The sequence below is a fragment of the Salmo salar genome, chromosome 03, assembly GCF_965601325.2.
Source record: "Salmo salar chromosome 03, fSalSal1, whole genome shotgun sequence".
In the NCBI taxonomy this organism is placed as follows: domain Eukaryota; kingdom Metazoa; phylum Chordata; class Actinopteri; order Salmoniformes; family Salmonidae; genus Salmo; species Salmo salar.
In genome coordinates this window covers 79883712-79895984 of record NC_138293.1, presented here as the reverse complement: position 1 = coordinate 79895984, position 12273 = coordinate 79883712, and the positions used below count along the sequence as shown (strand labels likewise).

Sequence of the window (12273 nt, the reverse complement as noted above, 5' to 3'; positions counted from 1 at the left end):
ACTGAGCAAGAGGACAAGTACATTAGAGTGTCTAGTTTGAGAAACAGACGCCTCACAAGTCCTCAACTGGCAGCTTCATGAAATAGTTCCCGCAAAACACCAGTCTCAACATCAACAGTGAAGAGGCAACTCCGGGATGCTGGCCTTCTAGGCAGAGTTCCTCTGTCCAGTGTCTGTGTTCTTTTGCACATCTTAATCTTTTTTTTTTATTGGCCAGTCTGAGATATTGCTTTTTCTTTGCAACTCTTTGAGGACTTGTGAGGTGTCTGTTTCTCAAACTAGACACTCTAATGTACTTGTCCTCTTGCTCAGTTGTACACCGGGACTTCCCACTCCTCTTTCTATTCTAGTTAAAGCCAGTTTGCACTGTTCTGTGAAGGGAGTAGTGCACAGCGTTGTACGAGATCTTCAGTTTCTTGGCAATTTCTCGCATGGAATAACTTTCATTTCTCAGAACAAGAATAGACTGACGAGTTTCAGAAGAAAGTGCTTTGTTTCTGGGCATTTTGAGCCTGTAATCGAACCCACAAATGCTGATGCTCCAGATACTCAACTAGTCTAAAGAAGGCCAGTTTTATTGCTTCTTTAATCAGTACAATCAGGGTTTTCTAATGATCAATTACCCTTTTAAAATTATAAACTTGGATTAGCTAACACAACGTGCCATTGGAACACAGATGGTTGCTGATAATGGGCCTCTGTACGCCTATGTAGATATTCCATAAAAAATCAGCCGTTTCCAACTACAATAGTCATTTACAACATTAACAATGTCTACACTGTATTTCTGATCAATTTGATGTTATTTTAATGGACAAAAATGTGCTTTTCTTTCAAAAACAAGGACATTTCTAAGTGACCCCAATCTTTTGAACGGGAGTGTACCATTGAAATTTGAATTTTGCAGCAATTTACACACAGAAGAGATTCAATTTAGATGTTCTGGTGGGAAGATCAAGTCTTTTAATAATGTTTTCGGGTTCAGTTACTTAGGGATGATGTCACCCGCTGTCCATGCTCCTGAACATATACAGTAATTCATCATCTGATGCTATTGTCGTCGTGACAACAGAGGCGTGTCTCCTCGACCCTTCTCTCCTCCACCTTTACATCTATATGATCTATGAAATCATTATTAAATGAGACAATTAGGAGTTGAATGAAATAGGCGCTAAGTACATATTATCGATAACCATCATTTGCAATTTCCTCCCCTTTCTATTTTTAGGCTGGATTCTGAATAATGAAAATATGGATAAAAAATAAGGTTATTAAGGAAGGCTATTGGAAAGGGAAATATAGTGGCTTTAAGAGTTGAAGGGAAGCTACACTATAGACCACCAGTAATAAAGAACTGCTGTTGTCAAGGCTATACAATTGTAGCTTATATAATGGGTTAATTTATGGGCTTCTCTCTCTCTTTCTCTCTCTCTCTCTCTCTCTCTCTCTCTCTCTCTCTCTCTCTCTCTCTCTCTCTCTCTCTCTCTCTCTCTCTCTCTCTCCACTCCCTCCCTCTCTCTCTCTCTCTCCCTCCCTCCCCCCATCACTTTACTTCCCCCACCCTCCAGTTCATGACCAAGCACCCGTCAAAGCGTCTGGGCTGTGGTCTGGAGGGTGAGAGGGACATCCGGGAGCAGGCCTTCTTCAGACGTATCGACTGGGACCGCCTCACCAACAGAGAGATCCAACCGCCATTCAAGCCTAAAACGGTGTGTGTGTGTGTGTGTGTGTGTGTGTGTGTGTGTGTGTGTGTGTGTGTGTGTGTGTGTGTGTGTGTATGTGTGCATGCATGAGTTACCCAGCTTGTAGGGTCATTCCAGAAGTTATTGGAAGTCTATGATCAGATGAAACAGACCCTTTTATCCACATGCACAGACTGCTGTCATAACAAGTCTCTTTAAAGGGGAAATCTTCAGTTCAAACAATAACAAAGCGTCACCCCTCCACTGATAGCTACAGTAAGTGATGGGCTGGAGAAATGTATCCACTCTCAAATTCATAGACAAAGCTATGGATAGAAAGACTGACCATCCATCATATCAAAATTACAGTTTTAACCATGTTTTGAGGTGATACAGTGTTTGTTTATAATGATTTTGTTTATAAACAAAGGAGTAAAACAAGCTTATATTTGGGGTTCTGATGGAGTAAAAACATTTAACTAAGCTCTTGAGGGTTTTATAAGTTATATTCTTCAAGAATCAATGGGGAAATATCATGAAATGAAAAGTCAAAAAGTGGATGTAGCAAACACTTATTGGCACTTTAATCTTTTAATGCAGTGGGCTAAATCAGGGTCACACGGAATGTTTCTTGGTAGTCTTAAATAAATCTACTTTGAAAGAAAAGTATACACCTCACACACATGGTTACGGACTTAAAAAGAAGAAGACACCTGTACCATATTTTCGTTTAAATCCCAATATTACACTTTATATACATCACAGGAGCCTGAAATATAACAAAACCGTTTGACATAGAAACACAACATTTTCTGCATTTAAAAAAATATATATGTTTCTAAAAAATATGAATAACATTCCACCCATGAGGCCACTAGAGGGCGATTTGGTCATTTGACTGCAGGAAAGGGCTGGAGAGCACCACTCACCTCTCTGATGCACAACATCAAAGCCACACACTTCAGGTGCACTATTTCTCATAAGTGGGGTTTGTATCATATTTCTAAAGAGTTGTAAAGCTATTTTAAAAGAGTTTTAGAGAGTCTGTTTCCATAACTAAATTGGCCACTGTAGAAATGTAGGCATCACTTAGTGTGTGTGTGTGTGTGTGTGTGTGTGTGTGTGTGTGTGTGTGTGTGTGTGTGTGTGTGTGTGTGTGTGTGTGTGTGTGTGTGTGTGTGTTCGTCCGTGTGTTCGTGCCTGTGTGTGTCTCTCTGATTCATCTCCTACGTGTGGGTCTGATAGCCTGCAGCCATGTGTCACTGTGGGAGGTTAAAAGACTGCTAGAGCACAGCTGCAGCCACCATCTACCCTCCTCCATCCCTCCCTCCATCCCACCATCCTCCTTTGCCACCCTTCCTATTGCTAAACACACTCTCCCAACCAGGCGTGGGGCAACCCCCCCCAACCCCTACCCACCCCTCTCGCCCTCCATCCCACCTCTCTCCATCGCTGCCCCTTCTTTTCCTACAAACACACTTGCCGGGCGTGGGGGCTTTGTGACCGAACCCTCCTACAGAGGTTTAAGAATACATAGGTTTAAAAATAGCCCTCTAAAAGCCTCCTAGCCCTCACACCATATCCACCGCATGGCTACATAGCAGATGTATCAGTGTGGGTTCACATACAAACAGAGCTAATTCTGGTCTCTATTTATTCTGGAGGTATCGTGAGGTACAGTATACTGTAGTAATGAGATCATTCTGGAGGTATCATGAGGTACAGTATACTGTAGTAATGAGATCATTCTGGAGGTATCATGAGGTACAGTATACTGTCATAATGAGATCATTCTGGAGGTATCATGAGGTACAGTATACTGTAGTAATGAGATCATTCTGGAGGTATCATGAGGTACAGTATACTGTAGTAATGAGATCATTCTGGAGGTATCGTGAGGTACAGTATACTGTCATAATGAGATCATTCTGGAGGTATCGTGAGGTACAGTATACTGTCATAATGAGATCATTCTGGCGGTATCATGAGGTACAGTATACTGTAGTAATGAGATCATTCTGGAGGTATCGTGAGGTACAGTATACTGTAGTAATGAGATCATTCTGGAGGTATCATGAGGTACAGTATACTGTAGTAATGAGATCATTCTGGAGGTATCATGAGGTACAGTATACTGTAGTAATGAGATCATTCTGGAGGTATCGTGAGGTACAGTATACTGTAGTAATGAGATCATTCTGGAGGTATTGTGAGGTACAGTATACTGTAGTAATGAGATCATTCTGGAGGTATCGTGAGGTACAGTATACTGTAGTAATGAGATCATTCTGGAGGTATTGTGAGGTACAGTATACTGTAGTAATGAGATCATTCTGGAGGTATTGTGAGGTACAGTATACTGTAGTAATGAGATCATTCTGGAGGTATCGTGAGGTACAGTATACTGTCATAATGAGATCATTCTGGAGGTATCGTGAGGTACAGTATACTGTCATAATGAGATCATTCTGGAGGTATTGTGAGGTACAGTATACTGTCATAATGAGATCATTCTGGAGGTATTGTGAGGTACAGTATACTGTCATAATGAGATCATTCTGGAGGTATCGTGAGGTACAGTATACTGTCATAATGAGATCATTCTGGAGGTATTGTGAGGTACAGTATACTGTCATAATGAGATCATTCTGGAGGTATTGTGAGGTACAGTATACTGTCATAATGAGATCATTCTGGAGGTATCGTGAGGTACAGTATACTGTCGTAATGAGATCATTCTGGAGGTATTGTGAGGTACAGTATACTGTAGTAATGAGATCATTCTGGAGGTATTGTGAGGTACAGTATACTGTAGTAATGAGATCATTCTGGAGGTATCGTGAGGTACAGTATACTGTAGTAATGAGATCATTCTGGAGGTATTGTGAGGTACAGTATACTGTAGTAATGTGAACATTCTGGAGGTATTGTGAGGTACAGTATACTGTAGTAATGAGATCATTCTGGAGGTATTGTGAGGTACAGTATACTGTAGTAATGAGATCATTCTGGAGGTATTGTGAGGTACAGTATACTGTCATAATGAGATCATTCTGGAGGTATCGTGAGGTACAGTATACTGTCATAATGAGATCATTCTGGAGGTATTGTGAGGTACAGTATACTGTCATAATGAGATCATTCTGGAGGTATTGTGAGGTACAGTATACTGTCATAATGAGATCATTCTGGAGGTATTGTGAGGTACAGTATACTGTCATAATGAGATCATTCTGGAGGTATCGTGAGGTACAGTATACTGTTGTAATGAGATCATTCTGGAGGTATTGTGAGGTACAGTATACTGTTGTAATGAGATCATTCACCCACAAAAAGTGATAGCTAGACATCCTCTTGCTGTGGGCAACTTAATGTACTTCCCTTTACCGCCTAATATCAGCCATGTCTCTGTCTCTCCCTCTACCTCCCCCCTCTCTCTCACACACACACACACAGGGTGGCAAAGGAGCAGAAAACTTTGACAAGTTCTTCACACGCACCCAGCCAATGTTGACCCCTCCAGACCAGCTAGTCATCGCCAACATTGACCAGAGCGACTTCGCTGGTTTCTCCTACATCAACCCACAGTTCATCCACCCTTCCCTCCTTCACAGTGTGGTATGAGGGGATAGATCAGGGAGAGGAGGAAGAGAGAGAGAGAGCGTGGTGAGAGAGCAAGAGAGAGAGAGAGAGGAGAGAAGGGGGAAGAGAGCCATGTGGACTGGGACTGGGACAGCAACCCTCCAGATTGACCACCAATCCCCTATTGTCCCTTTGTCAAAGAGACTAATATTATCTTCATGTGTTCTCTGGACTTCAGTAGGCGACATTCTGTAAACAAGCTGTCCACGAACGATCTCGATTGGAATTTGTCTGATGCGATGGAGGGGGTAAAGGAGGGTGTAGGGGTTGGTGTACAGGGGAGTATGTCTAAGTTTATCTGGTGATTGAGCGCAGTAATCATGGATACATTGATTTGAGAAGTAGGCCTGCTACAGTACAGTGAGCGTTGACATGAATTGCACACTGTTACCACGGGGAACCCTTTAGCTCTGCAACCTACTGGCCTAACATTCAGGAATGGGTTCCATGTTTTCCACAGTTCCAGAACCTCCTACTTGCTCTAGAACCTAGAGCCAAACCCTACAGTACCTTCCTGTCCGGAAGTTGTCTGTGGGACTACATACAGTATGTTATGATTCCTCAGTGTGTTGCTATGGATAGAAAGAGAGCACTCCCTCCCTATGAAGCATGATGGAACGTACCCTCCTGTCCCTACCTTTCCTCTCTCTGCTGTACCTACTGTACTGTACTGTACCTCCTGTCCCTACCTTTCCTCTCTCTGCTGTACCTACTGTACTGTACTGTACCTCCTGTCCCTACCTTTCCTCTCTCTGCTGTACCTACTGTATTGTACTGTACCTCCTGTCCCTACCTTTCCTCTCTCTGCTGTACCTACTGTACTGTACTGTACCTCCTGTCCCTACCTTTCCTCTCTCTGCTGTACCTACTGTACTGTACTGCCATTTCTAAACAGTCTGCGACACCACATTCTAGATTATATTTATATACCCACAGAGAAGAGAGGTCTATTGTCTACTGTTACACGAGTGCCAAAATAGAGGTGAAACAAATCATTTTATTCCAGTACATATCTATATAAACATATACTATCTACAGCGTCTGTTTCTTACGATATTCCTATAGTCAACTATGATGTCTTTCCTTGTGGCGAAGCCGTTAACCTTTCTGATGGTGTCAGCACGCTAAATTAAGCTCAACACCGTGTTTCTCTGTCAGTTTTATTAATATATTCTAAACCGTTACCAAACATTTACAAACCGTTATCAAACGTTTACACAACGTTACTAAAACGTAACCCACCAAGTATAGCTGTGTCTAACCTAGTATGTTGTTAAAGAACAGCTTTTTGGTCGGTATGAACAGGTGACTGATGAAACAATGATGAACATTTTAGATGGTGTCCAATTTTATTTTTGGTGAAAGCACTGGTACCAATATTCTCAGAGTTATTTAGGAGAATTTATGAGCGAGACTGAATGGAGGATATGTTTCTGTTCCGCATGAGGTTTGCGACAACATGTAACTTGGTATTCCGGACTTCTATTTATGGGGAAAAATCTTGAACTGACGATGTTGCATGCTTATTTCCTGATTATGAATAAGCGCTAGATGACTTTCTAGGGGATGCAATACATGTCTGATATTTATCATTGTAAAACCAAGTATTATGATATTTGTTGATTATATAATTGTTGTCTGTATGAAAGTCCTACCCCACTGAAAAGTTGAATGAGATTCAGAGAATTGATTTTTTTTGTTACTTATTAAACATATTCCGTATGTTTCCCTCTATACTTTTCTGTCCAGAGAGAACATTGTTTACCCTATTTGTCAACCATTTTGTAAATATTGAAAGAGCTTTTTCAAAAAGAGTAATGACTCGTAGATTTTATACCACGAACTGAATGTGCTTTTACTACCTTAGACGGGTTAAACATCTCTGTTAGATGACTATCCCAAAAACACATGACGTTTGGCTGAATCTTTGGTAGCTTTGTTATCAGCAAAACCTTGTAATATGTATTTTCTCTATTTATCCACAGTTTGTTTTTGACTATTTTAAAGGTACAGTCAGCAAAATGACCTTGCACGAAAAGCATCGCAGATATTGCGATGAGCAAGACTCAAGACTTCACTCTCACAAAGTCACCCACAGTATCTGTACATGGGTTCCCTTCACGCTCTTACAACGTTGTAGCCACGGAACCAAAACTGCCTCGCACTCTGTGTGTTGCGGAGATTGACCTACTATGCCATTTACTTTGTGCATCTTGGTCATATCGCTGACTCTACCTTTAATGTTTCACAGACGATATGCAGTATCTACAGTATGTGTGACTGTGGCGCGTGGTCCCTGGTTGAATACACTCCTACTCCTACTCCTAGCCTTGGTTTCTCTTCTATCAGAGGCAGAAGTGTGTTTTCTGGCTTTCGCTGTGTGCATGTGAGGGTAAGGCCTGATCTAAGCATGAGAGAAGGCATGATGCATGTTAACACAGATCCCCAGGTGTACAGTATGAAGTTCATGTTTCACCAAGCATCACAGTGAGACACACGCCTGTCCCGCTAGCCCCTCCCACTACACTTCTCTCATCTTTCTGTTCTCCTCTTCTCCATGTGTTTATTGGTTTGTCTTAGTGTTCAGTCTCCTGACTCAACCAAGTTATAAGTTCAGTCAGAACTCACATCTAAGCCATGGACACAATGATTAGAATTTTCTGTCTCTTCTGTTTTGGTTGTGGTTATGTAGAAGTTCTCACCTGTGCCAAACTGAGAACCTACATAATGAGAGATCAACACAGAGCAAGCACAGGAAGTTCAATCAGACACAACTGAACTGCCAAAGAATAAAGAAACTTTGGTCTATTGTTTAGTACACCCTGACCACGAAGACACAGTTGTTTTGGCGTTTCAGCCTATTGCCAAATTTCTTGCATTTAGTCAGTTTCTGTTAGATAAAGGTATTTGTAGCATGTCCTTGAAATGTAGCTGTTCAATGGGGATGACTACTGAAATTATGTTAACATGTAACTTTGATTACATGTTAGTATTAAAGTGTCCCATCTGGACCAAATGGACCTATTAGAAATAAGGGGAACCATGTTTACACAACATTGCTGATGAGACAAACTGAGAAGTATTTCATTGAAGCTGAGTCAGGATCTTGTCTGTCCATCTAGATATTATGTTTTACTTCAAAGATGTGGAGGTTTCTACATGGAGAATATAGCACTCTATAGAACTTATCAGATACTAGTGGGAAAGAGAGGCCAACCATAGTTAACCCTGTGAATGACGTCTCACATTGAGAATCTATGTCTAGTGAGTGGGCGGTGTTTGGGCTACTATAGACACAAAACCTCCATGCAGTATGTACTTTTAGGATGAACTACAATCACTTGCAGTCATTATTTGAATCACCGTGGCGATCATGGGACCACATCACAGGGATGTTTTGTATGCTTTATTTTCATTTCACTCTCCTTGCTTTTGTTTGCCAAGTTCCCCCATGTCCCCTTGCTAACTGGGGTATAAAGGATACTGTGTATGAATAAACCAATGAAAATGCAATCTGCTTTATTTGTGTTGTTTTGCTTTCTGTAGCCTCCCAGGCTTCATATGTAGATTCTACATGTTGGACGGTTTACTGTATCATTGTACTGCATATCACTATTGCTACCCATGAGGCATCCCGCTTTGCCTCACAGACTTCAAAAGTATTCTTGCTTAAAAGCAACAAAATACCACCAATATCCAAATGCCACGTATCTTCTCACCGAACAGCAATAACTTTTCCTTCTCCTCCGGGCGACAAAAGGATGAAGGTTGTCTGCCCTCTTCATATTAACCCTTCAAACGTGGCCTGCCAGATAGGAGCGTTTAGCGGTCTAGCACCCTCGGCCTGCACACAGACAAATTGCCAGAAATCAAAGCCTACTGAGCCCTCAGATGAATCAGCAGAGTCCTACTGTTTGTTTTGTTTTGGGCTGGGGTTCGCCTCGTAATGTGTATGTATGTATGTTGTTTCTCCCACTCTCTGCCGCCCCCCTCTCTCGCTATCTCTCTCCCCCCTCTCTCTATTTCTCTCTCTCTATTTCTCTCTGTCTGTCTAAGTGGACCACTCTGCATTCACAGCACACAGACCTGGCCCGGTACGATGGCTCCTATTATATTCCAGTTGCTGAGCAAGTGAACCTGCTCATAATGCCATAATAATGCAGAATACTTTTGGAATCTAATGGAAGTCAATCTAGATAAGATATGCCCTTGAGATATACCTTGTCGGTTATAGAAGCTGATACTGAACACATGAGTAAACAGTTTGCTTCATGTAAAGCACTCAAAGGCCCCCTGCACACTTAGATTGGAACAACTTATTTACAACGCATTTGACACAATGGTTGTGATACAACAGATATTGTTTTGATAAAATGGACAGTTTTGTCTGTGTTGCTTGTGTTGTTATTTTTGTACAGAAGAACTCTCTATTGTATCACAATGGTTGTGCCAAATGCATTATGCATTCCTTGTGCAACATGAGTGTGTACGGGGACAAGAAGACTAATATTTTATCCCTTATGAGAACGTGACTGTAGCAGACAACTTATCACTATGCACAATGACAGTCTTTGTAGGAACACTCTAAAAATGAGGGGTTCAACAAGGGTTCTTCTAAGATCCTCAAAGTTCTTTGAAGAACCTTAGTCTTTATGGCACTGAAAATGGCCCACAAAAGGTTCTTCCAAGAACCCCATAGGAGGTGGGGTTCATCGAGGAACCTCCTTGGTTGGTGGGGATTCTTGCAGGAACCTAACTGCCCAACTGAAACATTTTGATTTGAATTTGAAAGGACAGCAGGTGCAGGCACTTAACTGAGAAATATAAAGATATCCTCAATTTAAGGTAAGTTTTGTCTCTTATATGATCTAAATGGATATTGTTTTGTAATGATACCATCTATCTTTTCATATTTGTGAAAATCTTTCTAAAACAAAGACTGGACACAATTCAATCGATACAGTTGAAGTCGGAGGTTTACACTTATCTTGGAGTCATTTAAACTCGTTTTTCAACCACTCCACAAATTTCTTGTTCACAAACTATAGTTTGGACATCTACTTTGTGCATGACACAAGTAATTTTTCCAACAATTGTTTACAGACAGATTATTTCACTTATAAAATTCACTGTATCACAATTTCAGTGGGTCAGAAGTTTACATACACGAAGTTGACTGTGCCTTTAAACAGCTTGGAAAATTCGAGAAAATTATGTCATGACTTTAGAAGCTTCTGATAGGCTAATTGACATAATTTGAGTCAATTGGAGGTGTACCTGTGGATGTATTTCAAGGCCTACCTTCAAACTCAGTGACTCTTTGCTTGACATCATGAGAAAATCAAAAGAAATCAGCCAAGACCTCAGAAAATAAATTGTAGACCACCACAAGTCTGGTTCATCCTTGGGAGCAATTTCCAAATGCCTGAAGGTACCACGTTCATCTGTACAAACAATAGTACGCAAGTATAAACACCATGGGACCACGCAGCCGTCATACCGCTCAGGAAGGAGACACGTTCTGTCTCCTAGAGATTAACATACTTTGGTGTAAAAAGTGCAAATCAATCCCAGAACAACAGCAAAGGACCTTGTGAGGATTGTGGTGGCTAATTTCTGCATTACCAAATGAGGAGAGAGACAAACTTCACACACCAGTCAGAGTTATACTTTAATAATAAGAGCTTTGCAAAAGCACTTGACTTTCAATGATGCCCCATCTCTAATGAACCATTGAAAGTGACAACACAAAAGTACAAAGATCTTTTATAGCCAAGATACACCCCTCTCAACGTACATGACGAACCACAGATCTTAGGAACAGTTCACAAAGAAAGACTTTTACTTGAGAGAGGAGTATCCCATAGCCAGACAGCATTCTCTATAAATTATCGTTCAGTTTGGTCCCTAAAACGAGGTTCTAATCCCGTTCTTGGTGCGTCATAGCACAAAAACACCATCTCATCCAATGGCATAAATCAATTGACAACTCTAGATACTCCCATCTCAAGCAAACCCCCTCTTGACTCCACTCCTGGACAAGCTCACTGAGGGGAGTGAGCCTCTAGGTCATACACTATCCCAAGATAAGTGCAACATCAAAGGGGACATACAATGGTTCCAGACACTGCCATACACCTTCCCCCAATGCCAAAGGAGGGAGTGACTTGCGCACAGACATTGTGGAGACAAGTAATTGGTTCCCCATTAATCACGCCATCCCTTCACATGGTTTAACAGATACATTCACATATGAAGACAATGTTCCATCCTGTTCTCTTCCCTTTCTGATATTCTGCATAGCACCAGGGATATGTAAATGTAAATGGATATGTGAAAGACAAGCCTGACCTCTCCCCTCTCTGGGCCCTAAGTGACTGAGCCCCAGCTGAGGGAAGAAGTCAGGCTTCCAACACCAGAGTCCAAAGGGATACATTTTGATTCATCCGCCACAGGATGCTGGAGGAAACGGTTACAAAAGTATCTATATCCACAGTAACATAACATAGCCTGAAAGGCTGCTCAGCATGGAAGAAACCACTGCTCCAAAACCGCCATAAAAAAAGCTAGACTACGGTTTGCAACTGCACATGGGGATGAAGATCGTACTTTTTGGAGAAATGTCCTCTGGTCTGATGAAACAAAATTATAACTGTTTGGCCATAATGACCATCATTATGTTTGGAGGAAAAAGGGGGAGGCTTGCAAGCCGAAGAACACCATCACAACCGTGAAGCACGGGGGTGGCAGCATCATGTTGTGGGGGGGCTTTGCTGCAGGAGGGACTGGTGCACTTCACAAAATAGATGGCATCATGAGGGAGGAAAATTCTGTGGATATATTGAAGCAACATCTCAAGACATCAGTCAGGAAGTTAAAGCTTGGTCGCAAATGGGTCTTCCAAATGGACAATGACCCCAAGCATGCTTCCAAAGTTGTGGCAAAATGG

The 12273-nt window shown here is 41.6% G+C and overlaps 1 protein-coding gene across 1 annotated transcript in view; it reads left to right on the top strand.

Moving 5' to 3' along the window:
• The window catches only part of LOC106606719 (protein kinase C alpha type), a 237178-nt gene extending 229533 nt beyond the window's left edge, over positions 1 to 7645 (top strand). The window contains exons 16-17 of the mRNA XM_045715506.2: positions 1569 to 1709; positions 5139 to 7645. Coding sequence (XP_045571462.1) covers positions 1569 to 1709; positions 5139 to 5306 — 309 coding nt within the window. The 3' untranslated portion in view covers positions 5307 to 7645. The remainder of the gene's footprint in view (positions 1 to 1568; positions 1710 to 5138) is intronic.
• Positions 7646 to 12273: the final 4628 nt, after the last annotated feature.